General features: G+C 40.8%; 1 protein-coding gene across 3 annotated transcripts in view; it reads right to left on the bottom strand.

Annotated features, from left to right (window-relative positions):
* Positions 1-26,513, bottom strand: part of SMARCA2 (SWI/SNF related, matrix associated, actin dependent regulator of chromatin, subfamily a, member 2) — a 146,537-nt gene that overhangs the window by 90,715 nt on the left and 29,309 nt on the right. For 2 of the 3 annotated variants that reach the window (XM_015426051.1, XM_015426045.1), the window contains exons 4-10: positions 23,139-23,459; positions 19,661-19,762; positions 16,242-16,491; positions 7,789-7,915; positions 6,119-6,292; positions 4,218-4,391; positions 2,966-3,136 (exon numbers count right to left, since the gene is read on the bottom strand). In XM_015426051.1, coding sequence (XP_015281537.1) covers positions 2,966-3,136; positions 4,218-4,391; positions 6,119-6,292; positions 7,789-7,915; positions 16,242-16,491; positions 19,661-19,762; positions 23,139-23,459 — 1,319 coding nt within the window. The remainder of the gene's footprint in view (positions 1-2,965; positions 3,137-4,217; positions 4,392-6,118; positions 6,293-7,788; positions 7,916-16,241; positions 16,492-19,660; positions 19,763-23,138; positions 23,460-26,513) is intronic. The other variant, XM_015426057.1, reaches the window with a different exon arrangement.

The following is a 26,513-nucleotide window of genomic DNA, read 5'->3' as shown; positions in this document are numbered from 1 at the left end:
GTATGTCTTACTTCAGTTTTTACACTACAATCTTCTCCATTAGAATTCCTACAACAAATGTTACATTTCAAACTTCACATCATCAGTATTATAACTGGATTTATGGAACTTAAATACCATGGCAAAGCATGGATATCAGGCTAGTTACATATAGTCCAGTGGCACCTTTACGACCAACAAAGTTTAATTCTGGGTATAAGATTTTGGGTGCATGCACACTTCTTCAGATGATGAAGTGTGCATGCACCCAAAAGCTTATACCCAGAATTAAACTTTGTTGATCTTAAAGGTGCCACTGGACTCAAACTTTGTTCTGTTGCTTCAGACCAACACAGCTACCCACATGAATATATTACATGTAGTTCCATAATACTTTTGACAAATGCAGAAGATAAACAGAGAAGACAGAGAATGGCACAGAGAAAAGCTTCTTAAAACTTTGGCCTCAAGTTGGTTTCCCACTGAAAACCACCAAGCCAGTATGAACACAGAGGAGTGGCAATTCAGCAATTTTTAGGCAAAAGTGACAGGAGGCAAAAAAGCTAAGACACACCTCGCCCACCTGTACCAGAACCCCTCCCTCTTAAAACCACAGCCCCAGCAGATGATCTTTGTAAAATAAAAAATAGGTAAGCATGGTCATAGGATTAGCTACCACATGCAATTCTACTATAAAATCCATTGTATTTACTAGTAGTATATGCTGATAGAACAGTTTTAATATTGTATGTGTCAATGCCTTCAAACAAGACTCCTGTTTTTCCTAAAGCGTTAAACCCCCCCTCACATTTAATTGTTAAAAACCACCTCTGATAGTGAACCCTGATTGCATACTTCATTATTGTTATTCAGCTGTGCACTAAAACACAGTGTGATTTAAGACTATCAACTTAGTTAATTCATAACCCTGATACCCTCATTGTTATCTTTAAACTGTTAAACTAAAGGTGTTGGAGGAAAGATAGTGCCTTAAACTCTATGTCTCAATGATGTAAAATCTTATGAACTGACAATGTCTGCTCTATTTACCAATACTTTTTACCCAACAGAAACTCTGCTTCCAGTCACACTGGTTTTCAACTAATCATTTTTACTGACTGCTACTATCAATGCAGTAAAATTATAAGTTTCAGCTATGTACATGTAGAGAAACTGAATATGGAGAACAATTCAGATTCACAGCAAGTAGCATCTACCTCAGCACAGGGATGGAATGATGGTCAAAATTCTAGGCAACTGGATTAAACTGCTGACTGGTTGTCCTGGTATAAGCCTGTACACAACACAAGTGCAGTTCAACAATCTCTTTTTATTATTCTTTGATCACAGGTAGTCTATCTAGTTCACTTAGAAACTAGAAAGCCTAGCTATTCTGGAGAATTTTATGCTACTAGCCAATGGACTGGAAGATCCTTAAATGCAGATGCTGCTAATTATTACATCTGTAGACTTTTAGGATTGCAATGGGATGGATGGTTGAAGTAGTAAGGAGGCTAATATTTTTTAATTGTGGGAAGAGGGTTTTTTACTCTATTATAACACATCTTTTTAAAAGTGTACATTTTTAAATTCTATTTTTGTACACTTTCTAATTAGCTACCCTGAGACTACTGATTGGGGGCACAATAGCTTCAATGAACTGTAACTATCCACATGCAACAAGGTATGTGAGATTTTTCTGCTTTGTAAAGTACAATGCTTAAATTGTATGATGCATGTATGGATCATGACCAGTGTTCCCTCTAAGCTGAGCTAGTATGAGCTAGCTCACAGTGTTTTAGCCTCATAGGAAAGATGCCAAGAAATATTTGTTTAAAATACTAGCCAGCATCTATGTGTCAAACACCAGTGAATCTATCTGTCGAGACAGGAAGGCCTTTACTTATGTGGGAAATCCCTGGGATTACCACACACAGACACTCTTCCTGAACTCAGACATCACAACAAGATCCAATTAAACTAAGATTAGACAGCTTGCTGCTATGTTCACACAGACACTTCACTCGTCTCACCTCTGTTCTTCCTCAGAGAACACCTGGTATTTGCATTCATATGTCAGAGAGGAACCACAGTTCATTTCAAACCAGAAATCCTCCTTGCCACAAGACAATGTCATAGGAATGAGGCACAAGCACAGCAACAAGTCATGTCCATGTTCGTATACGTCTCAGATTAACTGGAGTTGAATTCAGCCAACAAGTGCCTGTCTCTTAACCCTGTGTTTTGTCCTACTGAGGAAAATGCAGCCATGACCACACATGCACTTGGTCTTATAGAGGATCCTGGAAGAAGAGTCTGCCTGCTAACTGCTGGGAAATTTGGCAGCCAAACCTCAGTAAGATCAGGGGCATGCACAGTCGGTTAACTAAATATGTGTGTGTTAACCTTGGTGCGTTTTCTTTCTAAGATTTTTTTTTTAAGTGTCCCTCCTTTTTAAAGGTTCTGACAAATTCTTCTGGAATAGCCATCTTGTCCATATTGCCATGCTGTCAAGCCCTTTGCCAGAGGCGCTAAATAAACAAGCAAAGGACAGGTAGTAACAACTGAACCACAAAGTTAGAGAATGACTAAGATTCTATTTCCCCCTAATTCTTGGTTTATGTAACAGATTATATCCAGGTCTAAATCAGAATTGGGGAGAGAGAGAAACTCTGCTGGATCAGCCTGATTCTGCTACAGTGGGTTATAAACGCAAATCAATAAAATAAGTAATGGAACACACCTGAAATAACTGGTTGGGAGAAAAAAGAGCTTTTAGCCTGGTAAAGCATTATTCAAAGGGGATTTTCCAGTGTTAAAACTGAAATGCTCTTCACTTTGCAACATAGATTTATTTTACTGTACTGTATCAAGACCTGAGAGACACTTTCGGAAAGGGTGCTGCTTACTTTTTCTGGGAAAGAAAGGAAAGAATGAAGGGAGATATATTAAAAGCCTGATAGTGACAGCTGAATTATACACTTGCCTTCTTTCTTCTCCTCCTCTTTTTCTTTTCTTTGGCAGCTTGTGCTTGCTTGTGTTCCCACACCAGATTAGTCAGGTTAGCCACATATTCATCAGTTTGCTGTAGGAGGTATGCCAAACGCCTGTCTTTCTTCTGATCGATCAGTTTACGGTAGCCTTCTTCATCTTCAGCCTAGCAATGCAGGAAAATCAAAAATTAATGTTGTATGTCACCACTGAGTACACAGTTACCTATAATAGATCCAGACTGGTTTAACTGAGGTGGAAGGAGCAATTTCAACCACTCGCATATGTCCTAGTGTCAACTAAAGTAAAGGATGGGGGAAACCAACCATACTTATTTACTACTTGGCTGCCATTTTAAAAATGATTGTAGAAATGGGGGTAAGACAATCTTTAGATGTGTTCTGATATTCCCCCAAATAAAACAATTGCCTATATTCTGTTTGAGATATTAAAAACATTTCCCCAAGTGTTCGAAAGGGCTTAGGATGCTATGTGCTAAGTGCTATGTTGGCATATTTCAGAGATATGCCAGCAGAAACCCCTGCTGGAGTCATGCTGGTGTAAGTGCTACACTGGACGTGGGCAGCATTGGGTCATGCCATGGGAGGAGCAGAACACAGTAGGGTTCCTAAATTCATCCAGCACTAGATACAAACCAGATGCTGGTATAATGTTACACCACCAAAAACCCTGATATAGGTCAAAATCATCCCATGGGATGACACATGCTAGGGAAAAGAGTGTCCCCCTCACACTTCCCAGTCTGTTCCCAAACGTAGCAGCAGCTTAGGATGTCAACTAAATCTGCAGCATCCAGTCACATTTTGCTGCTCATTGCCATATAACCTCCAACCTGGACACCCACAGTTTACATGACAGAGTGTACAACATGCGACTATACTTCTCTGGCTTGGGTCACGCACATTTGAAGCAAAGGGCCTTGAACTGTGTTGGTGGGAACTGCACATAAAGGCCAGAGCACCAACAGCCAAGGGAGAAAATAAGCATTAATGTTGCTTTTGCCTAACTATGCTCTGTTCAGAACCTTTACAGGTATTCTCCTACAGGACACAGATACCAAAGGGAAGACCTTGCTTCCCCAGTGGGGGTTTGCAAGGACAATGCACCCCATACAGGTAAGAAAGGAAAGAACAACCGCAGCATTTTGTACTGCTCTCACACCACCAAAATATAATGCACATGTTGAGAACCACACTGACTGGCCTCTTATCAAATGTCACTCTTACCATCAGCCTTCTCATTCTTTCTTTTTCAATCCTCTCTGTTTCTTTCTTCTGTTCACGCTCAGTGTTAGCATGCCAAGTAGCAACGGCTTTAGAAAGTTTCTGAATTTTGCCAGCAACAGACCGATGGTACTCTTTAAAATCTTTAGCATGTTGCAAGATGCTGTTGAGATATTCCTGTAAAACAATTAAATACTAAATAACTCTGTATGTGTGTAAATTTCCACAAGCCCAGTATGCTAGAGGATTTCGATATATTCGTTTTTTTCCTGACTCAGCACTAAGCTGTATAAATGGCAAGGATATGTACTTAGCTCAGAAATGAGCAGGTTAACTCCTGAATAGCAGTTACGCTTTAAGCTAAGATGGTAACCTCAGTCAAACCACACACACATCTGCTTTAGTTGAAGTGCATATTGGTTAAGCTGACACTACTCAGGCTTATGTGTCATCCTGAAGTGGGACATACTTTAAATGCTAATTAAGTGCTGTCTTGCGATGATACTTGGGTTTGAATAATTGAGCTAAGAACACAGTAAAGCCAGTTTTCAGTCACCTCCTCTGGACTCCAGGAATGTCTGAAAAAAAGATTTCAATCTCTGATATAAAATGTAATTTATATAAAAAGTGAGGGAGTGCTGAACTCCTGTTAAAGGGTGTGACAGGACAATGGTCTCCTCACCACACCACTAGCCATTTGCTGGGTCAACTTCATTCAGTTATACATTTCACTTAAATATATATGATTAAAGCTGTCATTAACAATGCAGTCTTAAGCAGAGTTACGCCCTTCTAAACCCACTGGAGTCAAATGACTTAGAAGGATATAACTCTGCTTAGGATAGTACTGTAAACATCCCAGCAGTTACATTATTCGTCTAAACAGCGCAAAAAAGCAAGAGCACTAGGTGCTGAAAACAAAAGAAGTTGCATAATAAGCAAGTAAAATAGTAAATTAAAAGTATAAAAAACTCAGTCAAGGAACGTAAAACTAGCTATAAGCCCTTGTGCATATAAAGCATCTTCACCAACCACCTAAAATTAAACAACCTTGACACCAGGGGAACAGGCCATGTAACCATCCATTTTATCACTGAAAATGGGAAAACACAGAGCACAGCCTCTTATTTCATCTGCTGGGAAGATTCCTTCGACAGCAGTCCGTCAATCAGACACCCTACTTTCAAGCAATTTATGGCCTTAAAAGGTTAAAAAACATATGATGCCCATACATACATCTGCAGACATTGACCTAACAACATCCCCCATTATACACACCTGCTTCTTTAAGGGGGAAAGCAACTACATGCAGAGCAGATTGAGTTCTCACTCCCCAATAAACTATATAGAAAACTATACCTGTGTTTTGCTTGGATTAATTTTCAGAATCAGCAGCTGAGACCTTGATTAGAGGTCCTGCTTTACGTGCCCCCAAGTTTCAAGGCAAGGTGGCAAACTATGGAAAGCAGAGCTTTCTCTGTTCTGGTGCCTCAGTTTTGGAATTCTCTGGTGTCAGAAAACTGGAAAAAGACTTTTTTCGCTTTCTTAGGTATCTGCTGATGGCTAGCTTTATATACATAGCCCTAGCTAGATGCTGTTATGCTCACATCTTTATAGGGTTGTTTATATTAGGGATGTGTTTATGATTGTTGTATGTTTATGGTGTGGCCTTTTATTGTTATTGTTGCTGCTGAATTTATTCTATTAGTTTTACTTTTTGTAGGATGCCACAAGAACCTTGGTTAAGTTCACAGGACTGAGAATGCAACTCAAGTATGCAGCCTTCAACAAACAAACAAATTCATAATCAAATAAACTATAAAGGGCACAACTAGCTGCTTTCAACCAAAACAAAAATACTTAGTGTAACAGACCAAAAATCCAGTTTATGAAAATGACTATACCTGGTGCTTTTGTCTACGTTTTCTCTCCTGTTCTATCTTCTGTTGTTTCTCAAGTTTTTCCGTCATTCGGGCTTCCCTCAGAGTTTGGCGCTTGCTGCGTTTGTAGGCCTTTGAGTTCAGAGCAGTCTCCAAAGTTGTGTCACGACGCATGCATGCCACAACCTCTTGTCTTAACTGTGAACCACAAGGGAAAAATGTTAAAAAGCAAATAATCTCTCAAATAAAGCAGCTTAACTGAATAAAGAGAAATGAGTTTTAAAGAAAGCTGCTTCTTTTTCTTTTTTGTTTTAGGATTCCTCCAATTATGACTAGACTCATAGAGTCTGCTGAATTGATTAAGTTAACCAATCTGTTGGAGCTGAGAAGATTGCCAAAATAGAAATTTATTTAAATAAAATTCATTCTTTTCTGGAATGTATACACAAAATAGTACAAATCAACATGATTCAGTGTAAATTACATATACATACATATACATAAACCTTTATTGGCATAACACAGGAACAATAAGGAAGGCAATGGAACAAATAAATTAATAGAACGAATTACTAGATCATAACAAGTTACATCAAGTTACACCAACAGGGGATCATTTTTAAACTTCTCAAGAATAGTGAACTCAGTTAAAAAAATATAACAATCCAAATGGCACAAGGGGGGATTAAGACTTATGCGCCCTTACCCTTAGCTTCCAAACATAAGCTAAGAATTCAGCAACAGACAGAGTAATTGCCGATAACTTATCAGACAACAGAATTTTAAGATCATTGTCAGTCGAATTCCTTGTGGAAGGTAAGTGGGGACTGATCAAATAGCTGCGCATGGGCCCCTGCCACACGGCAGGGAAACGACGAGGTAAAGCGCGGCTAAATAGAGCCGCTCCAAAGTTGAGACGCTGCGGCGGGATCCCACGGATTCCCTGGCCGCAGCGCCTCTTCTCCCCGGCAAGAGCAGACGCCGGGGAGGACGAGCCAGATGGGAGGGGGAGGCTGCCGAACTGCGCATGCCCGAGCATGTTTATACTTAACAAAGAAGTTGAACAATAAGACTTTTGGGAGGGGAACTAAAGTGCAGATGCAACCAGTATTTGATAGTGGTGATCCACGCCCGTGATTCAATAAGATGAAAACCTAGCTCCGCACAGAGGGAAAAATAGGAAATGGAGTTAGGAAAACCTAGAATCCTGCGAAAGAAGGTAGAACTTATTAGTTCTATTCTTTTATTAAAATTTTGAATCCATATAGGTATCCCATACAGTAGACGGGAAATAACAGACGCCTGAAAAATCTGGAGAGCTGCCGAAACAAATTGATTACCTTTTAAATTAAAAAAACGGATTAAAGCTGCAGTCTTATTCCTAGCTAAACTAAGGGAATGATCTCTATGAGGGCACCAACTTAGGTTGTAATGAAACAAAACTCCTAAGTATCTGAATGATTTGACCTGTTCTATTTCTTTTCTCTCTATTCTCCACTGTTCACTCTTCCAGGCTTTGGAGAAAACCAATATTTTTGTTTTATCAAAATTAATAGAGAGTTCCTACTGCAATAAATTGTTTAAAAGACATTTTGTTTCATAGGCTATTTAGGAGCATAGCTGTTCTTTTAAGAACAACCCTTCTTGTATCTAATAACTGGAAAACTCACTTTCTTTTAGGAAAAAAATATTACCTGGCGCTGGAAATTCAGTAGCCTAAGTGCCTTCAGCTCCACTGTGGCTTTAGTTCTCAGATCTGGAGGCAAGGAGCCAGGCAAATTTTCTAATTCCTGAATTCTGTGAGCAATTCGAGCCTGAAGCCTAAGCAGGTACAGATAAAAAACAAAGATTTATTTTTTAAAAACATTTCTACCCTGCACACATCAACATAGTTCTCAAGGCACCTTCCAAGTAACCTTAAGAACAAATATTCATAAGAATCAATAAAAAGGGTCAGGATGCCAAAAAATAAAAACATAATAGGACAAAGAGACCAGTAGTAAACCATGTTATTCAAACCCAATGAAGGCAGCAGAGCAAATACAAAACAAAGCAAAATAAAAAAATAAAATAAAGCAAAAAATCAAAATTACCAGAATCATTCAAATGCCTGGGAAAACAAATATTTTCACCTGGCACTAGGCAAATCCCTGTGGACAGGAAGTTCCACAATCACAGCACAATAACAGGGAAGGTTGTGTGCATGGTGCTCACCCATTTTACTCCTAAAGGAAAAAAATAGACAGAGCAGAGCCTCTCAAATAAATCTTAACCCACAGAAATTGTTATATGGGAGTAGACAGTTCTCCTTCCTGGACCCAGACTACTTATATATGGGCTACTTATATATGGGAAAATAGTTTTATTTGCTAAATCCATGTTTATTTGACAGTCTAGAAACATCTCTATAATCCCATGCAAAGTTATTTTGGAGTAAGTCCCACTGAACTCAATGGCACTTGCTTCTTAAATATACAAGTAAAGGATAAGGCAATATGAACTAGGGTTGCCAGGTCCTGCCTTGTCACTGACAGGGGACATTCCTGGAGGAGGAAGGGACGTCCCGATGTGATGATGTCACACAGTAGTGATATCATCATGTTAGGGATGCAGCCCCATGGAAGTTGCTGTTGGTGCCGGCTTGCAGGAACCATTTAAAGGGACTCTTCCCTTTAAATGGTTTTTGCAATTGGGTGCACCAGTGCCGCACACACCTGAACTCCAAGCAGCGAACTCGCCACTTGGAATTCAGGCACATGCTTCCCCCACTGCAAAAAGCGTTTAAATGCTTTTTGCAAGCAGGGGCTGCGCACACCTGAACTCCAAGCGGCAAATTTGCTGCGTGGAGTTCAGGTGTGTGGCCAGTGGCCACTCCTCTCCCTCCCCTCCTGCAAGGGGGGGGCATGTACTCCTGCCGTTTAGCTGGAGGGCTCTTTAAATCTCGCAGGAGGGAAGGGAGAAGAGTGGCTGCTGGTGGCTGCTGTTGGGGGTGGGGCTTCCCCCACTGGCCATCCAGCTGGCAGTGTGCAGGAGCCTGCGAAATCAGTGGATCAGGGGTTCTGTAAATCCCTAGTATGAACACATGAAGCTGCCTTATACTGAATCAGGCCCTTGGTCTATCAATGTCAGTATTATCTATTCAGGATGGCAGAGAGTCTCCAGGGTCTCCACTGGAGGTCTTTTACACCACTTATCACCAATGTTCCCTCTAATTTCTGGAGTCTTGTGAGCAAAAATTCTACTTTCTGAGCTCCTGGCATTAAAGATGTGAGTGAGTGATTTGGCTACTGCATAAATTAGTTTGCTCTGGAGCCATCCTTCCTGAGCTCAGACAAAAATGTGTGAGCTGGAGGCTAAAAATCTGTGAGCTAGCTCACACTAACTCAGCTTAGAGGGAACACTGCTTACCACCTGATCCTTAACTGGAGATACCGAGATCTGAACCCCAGGACTTCTGCATGCCAAGCAGATGCTCTACCACTGAGCCACAGCCCCCCAAGAATGTTTCTTGGGGCATGCATGCACACACGTGTGCGTGCACACACACACAATACATAAAAATCCTCCAAATGCCAATATTCAGGCTATTTGGGGGTAAAAATTGCTTGCGAATTACCAGTGTATCTGAAAATTCTTTGGACTGCAAGGAAGAGAAATAGATTTGTTGGGGGGGGGGGGAACAGGAAAGAATCTCCTAACAGCCTCAAAAGGCAAGTAATTTTCTCACACTTTTTCTGATGAGATTTGGACATAAAACACACACACGTTCATTTCTGGTAATTAATAATGAAAATGAAAATGCACTAAAAATGTAGTTCTGGTCATTCCATTCAAGCATCAATAAATTTATCCCATTGTGAGCTATCCCTGTCATATCTTTGATCTCTTATTATCACACTACTAAGAGGCAGGAATTAATGTTATTGATACTAATTGAGTAGCTGGCAGCTCTGATATGAAAACTTGTTAACTAAGCATAATGTTAAGAGTTCTGTCAGTCCAGCACCAGACAGACTATTGAAGAACAATACTTTTGGAAGCCAAATGAATTCTAATACTACATGGGTGCCAATGTACTTCCACTCCAACACCAGGGCAGGAAGCCAAGTGCTGCAAAACCTAGGCATTACATGGTCCAGCAGCTCTGCAACAACTGACTGGAGCAGTTGCCGCAGTTCCCTCTGAGAGCAGCACCCAGTTGTAGGAACAATGGCACATCGTAAATGCCTGGCTCAGAGTTACAAAGACTATTTGAACGGGCTGCAGCACCAGCAGTCCTAGATGCAGAACCTCTGGGCCACACAGTATCCCAGGTCCCAGAAATTCCTGAGAACTGCACTGGAAAGCAAGCTCATTTAGAGTTCCCATTTATCAATGCTTCTGCTATCTTGATCTATATATTGTAGATGAATGCCCAGTCTTGATCCTTCCACTGAGCTGAATGGGGGGAACACTTCTGCCCATAGGACGTTCATGTGTGAGAAACAGCTCCTGAAACTGCAAGGAGCCATGGGATAGGCATGCTGATTAACTTTAAACTATACTATTAGCAAATTTATTTTCAGAAAGGTTTTAAACATTAATAATCAAAATATGAAACCAGGATTCTTTCCTTTCTTCAGCATCAACTAATGCAGTTTTCAGCAGTCTCACTGAAGCAACACTTTGCTTTTATTTACTGGCCACAAATATTGTGAAAACAGGCTCCAGGTCAGTGCATAAGCTATGGTTTCAGACAGACAGCTGCCTTTATTGATGAGACATTTGTGACACTGTTGGGGCAGAACAATAATGTGCTTGTTCCATAGGACCCTCATACCAAGGACTGTTTCTAAGTGAAATTCAGTACACAGGGTACAATTGGGTATTTTTACTGAAAAGCTCTTTCCACAAAGCATAGATACAGATATATAATGGAATTAACAGCTCCTGCAAGTGAAGTAGAAGGGAGGAAAGCAAGCACAAATTGCAATGAGGACTGGTTTATACATTCCATAAGATCAAGTGGTAAAACGTTTCCTGCATGGTATCAATTCAGGTCTTACATATTTAGACAATTCAATATGGATAAAACTGTGCATGTAGAAAACTGGCATGCCAGGGGGGAAAAATCAGATTAATCTCTCCCTTGATATGCTATCTTTCTATGGTCATGGTTTTTTTCCACTTAAAGGGGAACTTTCAAAGATGTTTCTACCCCACCCCACAGCCTGATAGGGTGCAGTTTAAAAAATGGTTTAAAATGCTTTACTGCTTTATTTTGCCCGCTGTATAAACTGGCCTGAGTCAACACACTAGGAGGAGCAAGGGCACATCAGAATCTCATGGACACAAAAAAATTATATTCAAAAGGTGGATTTAAAATGTTTTTTGCTGGTGGTGACAAACAGTTTAGCATATATTTGTGTTTAAAACCCTGCTCTCTCCGAGACTATGTCTCCTAACTTCAGTGGAATACGGCAGGTATACACAGAATTCTAAACTTTCTGAAACAACCAAAGAAGATGTAATACTACATAATGACAGAAGCCTCATTTAGTATCCTCAAAAGTACAGAAAATTGAAGCAGAATTAGGTCAGACACGTTTTTCATACAGATTGAGCAGTAAATCAGGAAGGCCTACTGAACTGGCAAGAAAGAATTCCATTAAAGGCAACAGATATTTGTTCAGGTCCAGAGGAGAAGTTTATGATTCCTAGTAGGAAAGTTATTTGTTCAGAATGATGCTGGTACATTTTGTTCCTGATAATAACTGTATGACACTAAAAAAATTGTGCCACTCAGTAATTGTCCTGCTTTGTGACTGAAGGAGGGGACCCTTAGAACAGTAACAAGGAAAAATTACCATACAAAATTACCATGTTTGGTGACTGTTCTACCTCCTTGCATTATGAAAGATATAAAAGCACCTCTTTGTGTCCAAAAGAGAGGGAAAGAAAGGGAAAGAAAGAAAAGGCCAAATGCAGCAACTACCTAGTACTGCCCAATGGACCCCTTCAGAAAGTCTTGTTCCATAATGTAGGTTTTAGAGAAGTCAGGACAGGATAGGGAAGAAAAGGTCCACTGAATCCACCAGAAAGTACTTCTCTTTAATGAACTCATTCCTATCTAATGGCTATCATTGGATGGCTCAAGGCACATTTCTAAATTAACGCTATTAACCCATTTTACAAGCTGTGGTTTGCTAGTCAAGGTCAATCATGGGACAAAAGTGTTGAAAGCAGTTAAAGGTTATTTGAATTAATCTGCATAAACCAGAGATTTTAAAATACATTCACTGTAAACATTTCCTGATGCATGAAAAACCTTTAGAGGGTTAGGCCAGAGTTCCCTCTGCTTTTTTTAGGTTTAGTAGAACCCAAATATTTCCTGTACTAGAAACAGACTTTTCATTTCAGTCTGTTGCTGCTTTTCAAACTGACCACAAGTTTCATGCCATTAAAGCTTTGCGTGAGCTGGGCTATTCATAATGAATAATCTCCCAAGCCAAAAGACAACACGAAAAACATTCCTAGTACATATACTTGACTAACAACATAGAACACATGGGCAGATCAACTAAAGCCCACAGAGCGAATAAAGAAAATCCACAAATTGACATATTGTTAAAGAGGTGTTCAGTTCAACATTGTTTTATGCTATAAGGTCCTTTGGTGCTCTTCTGCTAGATGGAACGATTCCATATCTCTAGTCCTAAAGTTACCCCTCCTTTAAAGACATCTTTTCAGAAAGTTACTACTATTTAGCACTGCTGGAACCCTATAAATTAATGTATAATTTTGCCATCTTTTAAATGGTTTTAAGCAATTTGTTGTGATAATTTGTTTTAATGGTTCTGTAAATTCTCTTGTTGTCACCCAGCCTGAGCCTGCTTGCAGGAGGGGGATATAAATCGAACCAATAAACAATAAATAAAATCTCTTTTTCTGTTACACAGACCAGTATTGGTGCCTTTGAAAACACAACTGGCCAAGAATCCTAGGCAAGTGTTTGCCATGTTTTCAGAGACACACAAATGCCCTCCAAATGTTACAGAAAATAACTCTTCAAAGTGGAAATATGGGGGCGGGGTTTCTTTTGATATAAAATAACTATAAGACTGTAAGCTGTTTGGGCAGGAAAATTAGCACATTGTTGATGCTATGTAGATGCAGAATAAGAGCTGCATTGTCTTAAATATAACTTTATGGTGAACATGAAATGCTGACAATTACTTCATTGCATCAAGGGTGGGAGGAAAAGGACAGCAGAGAGAAAGTCCAAATTTCTAAGACTGGCACCTGATTTGTTAACCAAGGCTACAGGAAACTAGTGTTACTGGTAACCCACTCATCTGAACAGAGACCTGCTAGATAAATTAGCATGCAACAGTGGAGAAAACATCATTTGTAAAGCCAAATGAAACAAATGCACCTAAGAGATACATTGACACCAAATGGTTACTACTGCCATTAATCAGAAATTCACTTTATTTTCACCTTGCTAAAAACTGAAGTATGTTTTATATAAAAGCTGCTGCCAAACAGCTTTCACATAAAAACTAAGAAAGGAACCTGTATTTTTTTTAAAAAAATCACTACAGGTAATACCCTATACATGAAATCATAATTAATGTTTTATCTTGAAAGATTTTATGAGAGTCAACTTCCACCTAAAATAAATGCATCAAATACTTAAATCATGCTCAACACCTAATCCTTGGAACAGATGATAAAGACTGCTCTTACATTCAGGGGGAAATGTTAAAGGCTATTAAGTCATTCAGTCATAAGAAACAGCCAAGAGGAAAGCAGTTTCTTGAAGCTGCCATTTACAAGCGCTTCAGGGATTTAATCTAACCCTGTCCAAAATAGGTTTAATTAATCTCTACAGTGCAGTTATTTGTCTTCATCCATGTAGAAAGTGAGTTTTGAATTGGAACTAAAGATAAAGATCTTCTTGCAAAAGGCATTCCCACTGAACACAACTACAAAAGTAACATTAAAAAGGAAGAGGGTTTTTGGGATGGGTGCCATATAGCAGGATTGATTACTCCAAGAGCCAGAAAAGCTTTCTACTAGGGATACTTTTGTCACATGATAAAAAGGATCCATTTGACATAATCCACTGTGCTCATAATTTCAGGACAATAGTGTGTGCAATTTTTTTATTAGCACAGAGAAGAAAAGAAGCTTTACACACATTGGAATGACATTAAATTACACTGCACATTATTAGTTTTACAAGACTTATTCATTAAGATTAAAGCAGTACTTTCTGGGGGTGTGTGTTAAGATTGCTTTGTAAGAATTATAGCATAAATTTACCATGCTGGCCCTGTTTCAAACAGCAAATAAGATGAACTCCCCTTTTCCCATTACCAATATACAAGTTTTATACAGAGATTTTAAAGATACATTTTTACTATATTCTTTGTTAATCATCTAACAATGAAGGATCACATAATCTCAGTTTAGACCAACAGATAGTGCAACATATGTTAAAGAGAAAGAATCCAACAAAGGGACCATTCATTGGTTGAGATCATCAGCACTATTTTTGTGAGAGGACATGATCCACAATCACCTGCCATTGCCCTGACATCTCCCCCCAGAGCAAGCACAGAATGCTGAGCCATGGCAAACCACAGCCATAACCAGGCTTTGAGACCACAACTGCCAGCACTGCATACTGGGGGCCAGAGTTGTCACAGTGGCTCCAAGCCTCAAACAAGGAAGGGGGGGGGAGGAAAGGAAGGAAGGAAGGAGGAAGGAAACAAGGAAGCCTTAGAAGCAGCAGGAACTCCTTTGGCTGTGCAGTTGACAATTTGAGCTGGAAGAGTCTCTTGCTAAGTATAAAACATCAGGAAAGTATGAAAGCCTTAGGAGCCCATTTGATCAACACCCTTCTTAGTGAGTGCTGTTACACCAAACTGCAATCTCACCTAAGCAATTTTGTAAACAGGTATTTTAAAAACCTTGTAGTTCTATTACTGGGCAAGATGTGGAATACCTTTGTGCATGAATCCAGAAGTAAAACCAGACCCAACGGATAAAAGCATTGAAGAAAAAGAAAATGCATATTATGTGCAACATGGCTGTAAATCAGTTCAGCTAACCAACAGCTAAAGCAGCTACCCAAGAACGATAAACTTGCTTTTGTTTAGTGTCTGCAAAATTATAAGGGCTGTCAAGCACGTGGCAGGCCACAATACAGGGGCTTAGATTCCACGGTGAATTTCCACTAATGGAAGGCATTACCATCTATAGAATAGGACTCCCTTGCCTCTCTGCTCCCACTGCAGCCTAAAACTCCTCCTTGGCAGTCTGCTCCTGGGAGACAGCGGATCCCCAGGAGCAACAGGAGTGGGGAGTCGGAGGTCTTCAGTGGGACAGATAGGCAAGAAGTAGCTGTAGGATCTGCTGCCACCAAACAGCACCTTTTCTACTAAATTCAGCTAGCCGGAAGCAAGTCCCATTGAACTTAGCTTATGATTGTGCTCTAAGACTGTGCCCTGTTGCTGCCAACAGATGGTACAACTCCATTTCAGAAGATATGTTACATCATAATTTCCCCCAACACTAGGCTTCTGAACTATCAACGAAATGTGCAGATGTAGCCTACTGGGCTGCCATCATTTTAAAATCTCCCTCTTTCAAAAAACCCACAAAGGCACAGAAAGCCTTGTCCTCCTTTGTGTCAGGTCAAAATCCTGAGCTTTACCTTTGTACAAACTAGCCTATGTTTAGAGAAACACATTTTGCAACGGAGATCTTTTATCCTATCATACTTTAATACCAACGAGAGACTCACCAGAAGTCAAAATAAGAAAAGAAGATATATTGATTCAAGGTACCTTCTATGTTTCTGTTTACAAATGCCTTTTACGACCAGTGAATACTGCTGAAGTAACTCTTATGCCAGATCCTACGGCCCTTGAACACCTGCCATTTTGAGTGTTTCTCACTGGTTAGTCCAACAGAGCTTAACAGTACAGCACAGTAGCACTGCTCTATTCCTCTGTTGATTCAGCATTTATGTTTTAATTTGCCCAACAAACATAGTAGCAGTTTTAAAACACATATGATCTCCAGAAAACATAACATAAAAAAGCCCAACAATCATTAAAAGTTTAAGAAACACACACACTCTAATTAGGGCTATTACCTGTATTCTCGCTCCTGAAGTATTTCAACAGGATCCAGGCCTTGAGGCTTTTGAATTGGGCTGATACGGTTCTGCTTTTGCTGCAGCGGAACAATAGGAGATGGCTGTACAGCTGCGGGCTGTGGTACAGAAGGACCGGGCATTACTGCAGAAGGCTGAGTAGCTGCAGGGGCAGGTGAAGGTCGTCCACTAGGGGGTGGAACAGCAAGCTTCTGAGGTGTACTAGAAGCACTCAGATCTGCTCCTTGTCCTGCAAAATAAAACATATTAATATTGGGGGGAAATTGGCCAAGTATATCTAAACAAAATAACAACCTAAGTCATGTGATCAAAAAAAGTTCCAACCATTAATTCACTACAGAGGAGGAAAACATCGTAATGGAGGAAATAACTCTAGAGAAAATATTTGCAGAAGTCTGAAAGCAATTTATTTCCTAACCCTCCTGACTAAACACAAAGCTATCAGTTCTCAGGTATGCCAACAGAATCTTTGAACTCTTTATTCTTATATAAGCAAATGGAAAGCTTACTAAATTAGGGAAACATGTATGATTGGCTACATCTGGACTTATTATAATCCCAGTCCTTTCTGTGTGAAATAAATGAGACCCATGTAAAAGCAAAACTTGTCTAACTCTGTGTGTGTGTGTGTGTGTGTGTGTGTGTGTGTGTGTGTTAAGTGCCGTCAAGTTGCTTCTGACTTATGGTGACCTTCAAAATATCCAGTTAACAGCCATGGCTTCCTTGACTGAGACAATCCATCTCATGTTGGGTCTTCCTCTTCTCCTGCTGTTTTTCCTAGCATTATTCTCTTTTCTAGTCTATGAGCCTGCTTTTCACAGCTCCCGCCCCAATATATTAAACATGCTTCTACACTGTGAAGGTTGTAAATAAATGTGCAAAGTTTATTTTACATGCACCTATTTTATTGTTGATAAGATATGTACACATTGGGACGATGTCTTTTTTGTGTAGTATACGTATCCATGAAAGTTAGTGATGTGCTAGTACACATACAGCACATTCCTGAGCATCTCTAGTCAGATGTATGTCCTGTGATACTCAGTGGGGCTTACTCCCAAGAAATTGTGTATAGGATTGGAGCCATAGAGCAGTCAACATTCCCTGCTGGCTACATATGAAACATTTACAATAAATGTACACTGTTACCAGTAGTTAACAACATATTAGAAGTCCAGCGGTAAAAGTCAGAAAGTCCTGTATTTGACAGTAAACCTGAAGGACAACCAAATGCCTTTGCTGAATGACTGAATTTCATCCTAATTTCTATCCTTTACTGGTAACAAGATTACTTTTACCAAGGCATACTGGGAAATATCCAACACAAGCTTCATAACACATTCATGCCTCACATTTATCAGAACATCTCCAGGAACACCAAGGTCCTTCATCAAACCACCAACTTTTATCACTAGTGAGTGTCAGCACTCATGCAAGACCCATGTCTAGAAAGATAAAGAAATGAATTGTTTTTTAAACTTCTGCACTTATTTGCTCTAAAGTTATTTCAGATATAATAAAGAACTTATTAACCTAACTTACCAAGGCCAAGGAAACAAGCAGTCCCAGAACATGTTTTTACAAAAACCTCAGCTGGAAGCAAATTATGAACTATTTCTTCCACTGTAGTCGTGGTCAGGGTGCCTTTCTGAGACACCACGACTATGAAAAATCTTTTAGAAATAGTGGAACAGGATTGAATGGCTGGAAACAGTTCCCACTGGAAATGGAAAACTTCATTATCCCTTGCTGCCTTTCATTTTTAAAAATTTGTCCCGTATTCTGGATCATTTGTTCCTTTTAATGACTACTGTTCCTTAATTAGTCTTCTATTGTTCTTTGCACAAATGTGTAAAGAACAGTACTGATGACAGAGGAAAAAAATAAGGTAAACCCTAGGGGCTACACACGTAATTGAAATAAACTAACCACTTGTTATTGCCACCATCCAATTAAATTATTTTTTAATCAGGTTCCTGAACTCCATCAGGAAGAGAGAAGAAGAAGAGATTGGATTTGTACCCCGCCCTTCACTACCCAAAGGTGTCTCAGAGCGGCTTACAAACTCCTTTCCCTTCCCCTCCCCACAACAGACACCCTGTGAGGTAGGTGGGGCTCAGAGAACTCTTGACAGAAACTGCTCTTTTTCAAGAACAGCTGTGCCAGAGTTATGGCTTGCCCAAGGTCATCCAGCCTTGGAGGAGTGCAAGTGGAGGAGTGGGGAATCAACCCCGGTTCTCCCAGATTAGAGTCCGCGCACTTAACCACTACACCAAACTGGCTCTGGGCATCTGGGCAGCTGGGCATCAGAACACTTCATTTGTTATTGACAAATCTTATGTATACTGTAAGCAAGACTGCTTAGGATTTCAGGAGATGAAAGAGTGGGGTTTCCTGAAATTTATTCAAAGGAGACTATGCGCTACTGAAAGATTTTCCACTGAAACAATAAATGGACTCCGCCTCTCAAAAGATAGGTAGAACAATGAAGAAGCTATTAAAAATCAGGCTGAAAAGTTTTTAAAAAGAGAAAAAGACACACACAGTATTTTTCAGCAGATGTGCTGCTGCAAACACAGTAACAGTTTAGTATTTCCAGGACTAGAAAAATCTTATGCTTGTCTTGAAAGAAAAGCTTGCTCTAGCTCTACAGACTGTACTCATGCAGTAATAAACTGTAAGTAGCACAGGAGAACTCTTACATGTGCGACCAGGGCGAGATCCTTCTCAGTGGCGGCCCCTACCTGGTGGAACGAGCTCCCGGAGGAGATCAGGGCCCTGCGGGACCTTATGCAGTTCCGCAGGGCCTGCAAGACGGAGCTCTTCCACCAGGCTTTCATATAGGGGCCGCCGCTGCCACCACCACCAACGGAGGCAATACCATCGGGATTTGGGATCGCCCTGGGATGCTCAGCCATACATTGTGCGGCATGAACAACATGGGATTGGAACGATCTGCTGGACAGTGGTACCCCAAATGGGGCTGACTGGAAGATGCCACCATAACATCTAAGACCATCTTGTCTACTGAAGCACTTTTTACTATTATTGATATATTGTTATAGTTATTATTTTAATGTTTATTGGATTTTATATATGGGCGTCTGCCCTCTTGTTAGCCGCCCTGAGCCCGCTTGCAGGGAGGGCGGGATAAAAAAACCTAAATAAATAAAATAAAATAAAATAAATATACCAGAGAAGGGGCGTTGGGGGGAGTGCACTAGATTTTGGCCCCTGGAGGAGCTGTCACTGATGCAGAACCATACCACCAACATTCTATAGCAAACGTGAGCTTTTAGAGGGAACAACTTACCCTGCTTTTGTTTGCCTGCCCCTTACCCAGGCCCAACCAAGTAAATGTCTTAATTTAAACTTGATATGCTATAGAACAGGCTTACCTTCTGGCCAGGTTTTTGGGGCTATAGCAGCTGTATGTCCTGGCATTACTGAAGCAGCTCCTGGCCCAGCTGCAGGGCCACCCAGTGGTAGAATCCCCATTGCTGCAAATAGTAGATAAAGAGATGGAATTAGCCCCTTTCTTTGGAAGTGGCTTTAAGGCCATTGAGAGGAAACAGAATATTGAAGGATTATTCTATATTCTTAAATGCAAGCCTGTTGAAACTCTGCCGTGATTAAATATGGATTGAAAAGGATAATTGCTTGCTACAATAAATGCAATTGTTGCAATATGGTAAGTCTCTTTAAAGTCAACAGGTGCCTGTACATGTGTGAACTCTCATAAGGACCCTGGCTTTGCCCAAGGTGATGAGAAAGGCTCCCTCATTTCTTTTATTCTGTAGATTGCTTAAAACAGAGTTGTTCAGGAGGGCATTATTCTAAAAGCAGCAGATCTATAATAAAAAGGAATGGTTCCGGAGGATGCTTCTTTTTAAAAAACAAAAAAATAAATAAAACAGGATTGTAGTCTGTTCTAATGTTTATTGTATGTATTACCCTGCTCTTACTGCATTGTCTTCTACTTTTGAAATTTCATTTTCTGCACTGTTTATATCTTATGTCTAATACCTTTTTCTTTTTGCATTGTTTTCCTAACTTCTGTAATACTAGTCCTATCACATTGTTAATTGGATGTCTTCTCCTGTATGATTACATTGATCTATACTGCGTGATTCACTTTGAGTCTCAGAGAGAAAAATAGGCTAACTAAATATATAATATTTTTAAAAAGCTTTCCTTTTAAGTAAAGAAGAGAATGGGATAATTATTGCTAAGAAAATAATACAATGAAGAAAAATTTCAGGTTCCTCATGGTGTGTTTTATGTAATTCTCCATTCAGAAATATATTATATAAATAATATAAAATTTTATAGATTTAATAATGCATAGAGATTTAAAGGTCCTGAGAAGGCTAAAAGCTAATTGCATGCCAAGAAGCCACAGTCCAGGCCACGAACCTTACTTACATGGAAAGATACCATTGGGATCAACAGAGCCCCATTCCTTCCCTCCCTGCTACCTCAGTGCATGCACACAGGCATCCATGGAAAAGCATACCAAAACATCACAGGAATGGCATGCCTGTGCACATTACTTCTCTTCCTCTAGCCCTTCTTCTCCACCTGCTTCAAGTTACTCAAGATCCAGATTTTGAGTAACCTGTGGAGACGAAAGGATGGCTGGATGGAAATATGGCAGACCTACCATTCCTTATAAAATCCTAGAGCACATCAAAGCAATATAGTTATTAGGGGCATGCAAAAAGGGTTTAGGTATTTCCCGATATTCCCAAATCCAAATATCGGTATGGCATTTGGATTTCGGAAATAATTGGGAAACCCAATTTTTTTGGCTCTATTATAACCTATGGGGACCATTATAGTCGTCCCCATAGGCTATAATGGAGATGAAGGGTTCCATCAGTGCTTAGTTCTTGTGGCTCTTCTTACACGCCCAGGGAAATGCTGCTCACCATGTTGGGGTCAGGAAGCAATTTTTCTCTAGGCCAGTTTGGCTGGAGATCCTGGAGGGGTTTTTTCCCCTTATCTTCTGGGTGTGGAACAGCAGTCACTAGGGGTGTTGTGGGGAGGTATGTGTGAATTTCCTGCATTGTGCTGGGGTTTGGACTAGATGACCCTGGAGGTCCCTTCCAACTCTATGATTCTACGGTAACTGGGGCTGGGGGGGGGGGGCTGCTTTTTGAGGTAGAGGCACCAAATTTGCAGCATAGATGCTGGTGCTTTTTCTCAAAACCTCCATCACCACAAGTTTCAAAAAGACTGAACCAGGGGGTCCAATTCTATGAGCCCCAGAAGATTACCTCATCATCCATTATTTCCAATGGAGGGGGGAAAGGCATGTAAAGGGAACACGGTCCCTTTAAATGTCTTTTGCAAGGCACACTGCTTAGAGTTCCATGGCGGTAGACCTGGCCATGGGGAGAATTTGTCAATCCGCCCTTGGCCCCTCTGGCAGGAGACCTGGCCTCCGGAGAACAGGCAGACTCTCCAGTCTCTTCTATGGTGGTAGACCTGGCCTCCAGAGAATAGGTCTACCCACCCCGGTCCACTACAGTGGTAGACTTGGCCACTGGAGAACTGGTCTCCCTGCCTCAGGACTTTCCCTTTAAAGGACATTCCCTTTAAATGTGGGCAGACTCAGAGAGTAAACTTAGAAGGCATTTAAAGAGGCCATGGTCTCCAAATGCCTTCTACAAGCCTCACCCAAATAAAAGCTGAATAATATTGGCTTTTATTCAGGCTTCACTATATTGGTAGCCGAAAACATTCTCTAATTTGTATTCGGCTTAAAAATACCAAAAAACCCACACCCAGCAAGTTACTGGGGGGGGGGGGTCAGATAAACCAAATGCACATGTCTAATAGTTATGTATGTGCCCTATGGTGATTCCCGTAAGACACTGAGCCCTCACCATCATCACACATCGTGTTTTGATCATCATTCCTTTCAATAGTGAAACTGATGATTCCTTGTCAATTAGTAGGGCAGAAAACAGGGAAACTCATAGACAACCAAAGGGTTTATGAATACTTTAAGAGTTCTCCAGAAACACAGAAAAAATGTAAATTAAAAAAATGATAAATAAAATCTATGTACTTTGGCTGTTTAGAGCATCTCTGTTGGTCTAAAGGATCATCTTGCAGTACTTAAAGTCTCCTTTGTTCCCTTCAGTAGACTGAATTAGCAATATACTGCCCCACCAATTATCTTCATATCTATATGACAAAGATTCTCTACTTTCTTGTGCACTACCTGGGTCCCCCTGTTGCTATACGTCCCCTTAACTGATATGCTATTTTCCTTTTTTCTTCCAATGATTGTTCTACATTGCCCTTACTATATTTGGCTGCTTGGTCAAGCAATCTACTGCCTTTATTGCCCTCATCTATGGAGCAAGGTAAGGTAGGAGAGGCAGTTGAGCAGTTTGTATTGGTAATTTCCACTGGTATTTGATTGTTTCTATTTGAAGAAGAGTTAAACCATTCAAAAGAAAAAAGAAAGTACTACCCCTTCCCCACAAAAATATTGGTATGCTCGCATGCAAGGAATTATTGTGAGGGGATGCATACCATGAGGTGTATCTCCCCTAACCACAATCCTCTCCCATCAATCTTCCTATACAGCAATAGGAGAAAGAGGAGGAAAATACTCCTGTTACTGTGCTGTCACTCATGTCTGGGGCAAAGTTAACAGTTTCCTGTTCACCTAGCCCCAAAACTCAGCAGTCAGTGTAATAATTGCAGCATTTCCCAATCTTGTATCGTCCCTTCCAAGCTCACCACCAGCAATTCCTTGCAGAAACCCAATTTGGTTTTTTAACAAGTATAAAGACACAAATGACACAGCACCGGAATAAAAAAGGTAGCTGTCCAATAAACAGTATGCAGCTACTTTACCAGGTGTCTTGTAAAGAGTCTGTTGTTGTTGAATCCCAGGTAATGTCCTCTTTCCTTGTACAGCAAGTTGAAGATTTTCAGGCAATGGCTGACCTCTAGCCAGCATTTTGTATGCTAGAATCTGTGCTCGGAGTTGATGCAGTTGAACAGGACTGAAAGGTGAAGGACCGCGGCTGGGTTGGCTCATAACTTGTGGATCTCCTGGGATCATGGGACCTGGCTGGCTTGGTGGCATCTGCGGTGGAGTTGGTCCTCCTCCAGACATTGGACTAGACACATGCTCTGGTGGTCCCAGAGGAGATGGATGAGGAGACATATAGCCTAATGAAGAAAACAGAAAATTGGTCAATTGTATTTTTCTTCATTTCAGTCACTAAGCACTGCCTATGTAATCTCTGAATAAAATATATGAAGCAAACACATCCCTCTATACATTACTTTTGCCTCAACAAACTTTCCTGGTTACTAGACCTGAGCTAATTTTAGTCCTTACCTCAAATAATTTGACTGTTTACTAAAAAAACTACAATTAAAATAATCATTAACAGGCTTTAATGGCTTTCCAAACAACAACACATAAGAGCATAAATTCTTTATCAATGCCAAGTTCCTTCCTTTAAATTCATCAGGTAGTCATTTGGAAATTTATTTCTTTGACTGGTAATGAAGATCATTTTGATCAACACTTGCTGATAAAACCTCTTGCCTACATTCCACCAGACTATTCTACATTAGCAAGGACAGGATCAGATGGTCCCAAGTTACCAACTTGCCCAGCTGGTGTGAGATGTCATTCAGCTTGTTCAGTCTGAGGAGGATTTTTGATGGTTTGAGGTCTATCACCTGCTTATACGACACCTGACCCCCTCCTGGCTTAAATCTGCCGGGAGGGGGAAGCTAACAGACTGAGTCTGGGAGACAGTAAATACTTCCCTGAGAGAGGAGGTGGTCACCCTTGCTTTGAACTGGGAACCTGCTCTGGATCCACGGAGAGCTGAATAACATCCAATCTAAATGTCCTATTCTTGAACACTGTCACTGGATGAGTGATGGCTGGAAAGCTTCAAGCAGTCCTGGCTGAACTGAATTATTTGGATCTCTTCCAATCTGGTTTTAGGCTTGCTTATATGACTTAAACAACCTTGGTTACCCTGGTGAATGATCTGCACCAGGAGATGAACAGAGGGGATACAACTGTTGATTCTCTTGAACCTCTTAGCTGCTTTCAATACCATTGATTATGGTGTCCTTCTGGACTGCCTTTCTGAACTGGGTCTGGGAGGTACCATTTTGTAGTGGTCTGGTCCTATCTGGAGGGTAGGTTTCACGAGGTGGAGGATGCAGCTTGGCCTCTGGATCGACATGGTCCCACAAGGTTTCACCTTGTTGCCCATGCTTTTTAACATATATGTGAAGCCGCTGGGAAAAGTCATCCAGAAATCTGGGCTAAGTTGCCACCAATATGCAGGTAACACTCAGCCCTACCTCATGCTTCCAGCCGATTCCAGGGAGGCTGTAGAAACCATGAACAGGTACCTGGAGGCAGCTGTGGAATGGATGAGGACTAACAAACTGAAATTTAATCCCAACAAAATTGAGGTGTTACTGGTGGGGAATGCGCTGACCCGGAAACTGAGGTATCTAGTTCTAAATGTGGTTCTACTCCCCCTAAAGGAGCAGGTTCATAGCTTGGCAGTACTGCTGGACCAGGATCTCCTGTTGGAGGAACAGGTATCAGCAGTGCTAGGAGTGCTTTTCACCAGCTTTAGCTGGTGAATCAGCTGTAGCTATTCCTGAGCAGGAAAGACTTTGCCACTGTGGTGCATGTCCAGGTAACATCTAAATTAGATTACTGCAATGAGCTCTATATGGGGCTTCCCCTTGAGGATTGTGCAGAAGCTACAGTTAGTACAGAATGTTGTCACCAGAACACTGACTGGAGTAGGTTGTAAATACCATATCACTCCATCTTCTTCAATCAACACTTGCTCCCAATTTGTTTCCAACCCAATTCAAGGTTATGGCATTGACCTTTAAAGCTCTATACCAGCTACTTCTGTGTGAATCTACCCAGCCACTCCAGTCTTCTTTGGGTGCCCCCACCATCTGTGGCTAGACAGGTGGCAACTTGAGAAAGGGCCATCTCTGTTCTGACACCAAAACCTGAAAATCCTTCCCCAGGGAGAGTCATCGATCCCTTTCTTATTGTCTTCTACCAGCAGGTGAAGAGTTAGTTTTGTTTGGTGTTCCCTCACTAACTCTTATTAGCACTCTTCTCTGTTTGAAGTGTTTTAATGTTTGCAGCCTTGGGAACTCTGAACTGAGTGGAAAGTCAGCATAGAAATGTTTTAAATAAATTATTTTTTTCAATGTGGCTATTCAGTTTTTGAAAATGTTGAAATCATGAGGGAAGCAAGTTTCTCTAAAAAAAGTCTGGGGAACACAGAAATATAGTGAAAACTCATTGTTCTAGCAACCTCATGCTTTAATAACAAAAAAAAATCATAACTGCAAGTATATAAACCTGTACCTTGATCACACAGAACTGCAAATACTGTAGAGAAAGAGAGAGTTGCAAACTGCTGCATGCCATGCTATCGAAGCATATACTTTAGCCCCAAGCTACATGTTACATTTAACATGTGACTGTCATGTGGACTGGCAGCAGAACAACAGCTGTTAAGTTCCCTATGGGAACTCAGCTCTAAAGTCGTGAAGGGAACCAATTTGGATTGGGAGTGCACCACAGGAGGGGCTCCAGCCTTCTCCTCACACACAATTTCCAACCTGAAATGGCCCTGGGGGGGGGGGTGTTATTGGCCCCAGTGGTGGGCTACATGTGCACTGCCATTAGGCAAATAATGTCCCGGACCCATTTTGGGTTAGGAAACTGGCACATGGGAGGAAGGCTAGAGGCCCACCTGTCCTGCAGAATGGTTCCAATCTGAATTGAGCCCCCTGCAGCTCTTTAGAATTGAGTCCCCATGGTGAACTCACAGCTGGTGTTCTGCTTCCAGTCCCCATGGAGATCACAAGTTGAATGCAACTTGTAGTTTGGGCCTTTGTTGTGATGTTTTGCTATGTAAATATCTTTGTGTGGGTATTATTTCTGTGATTTAATGTGGAGTTGTATATGTATGTTGGTGTGGGTTAAAATGTAGGCCTCTAGACTTAGAAAAAGCTGGATGGGTCACTGAAGTGTAGTATGATTGGATGGTAGCTGTACCTAAGGGGTGGGTTGACTTATTTGTGGAGAGTTCAGAGTGTGTATGAGGGAAGAGAGTTGAGTAGTATGCTGTGGAGTATAAGAGAAATCTTGTGTTCTTTGTGGAAGTTATCAGCTAAGTGGCAAGTGAGAAAATAAGCCTTTGTGGC

The sequence above is a fragment of the Gekko japonicus genome, unplaced genomic scaffold (genome assembly GCF_001447785.1).
Source record: "Gekko japonicus isolate JY-2015 unplaced genomic scaffold, Gekko_japonicus_V1.1 scaffold31, whole genome shotgun sequence".
In the NCBI taxonomy this organism is placed as follows: Eukaryota; Metazoa; Chordata; class Lepidosauria; order Squamata; family Gekkonidae; genus Gekko; species Gekko japonicus.
The sequence above is the reverse complement of the archived record's forward strand: the minus strand, read 5'-3'. Positions and strand labels throughout refer to the sequence as shown.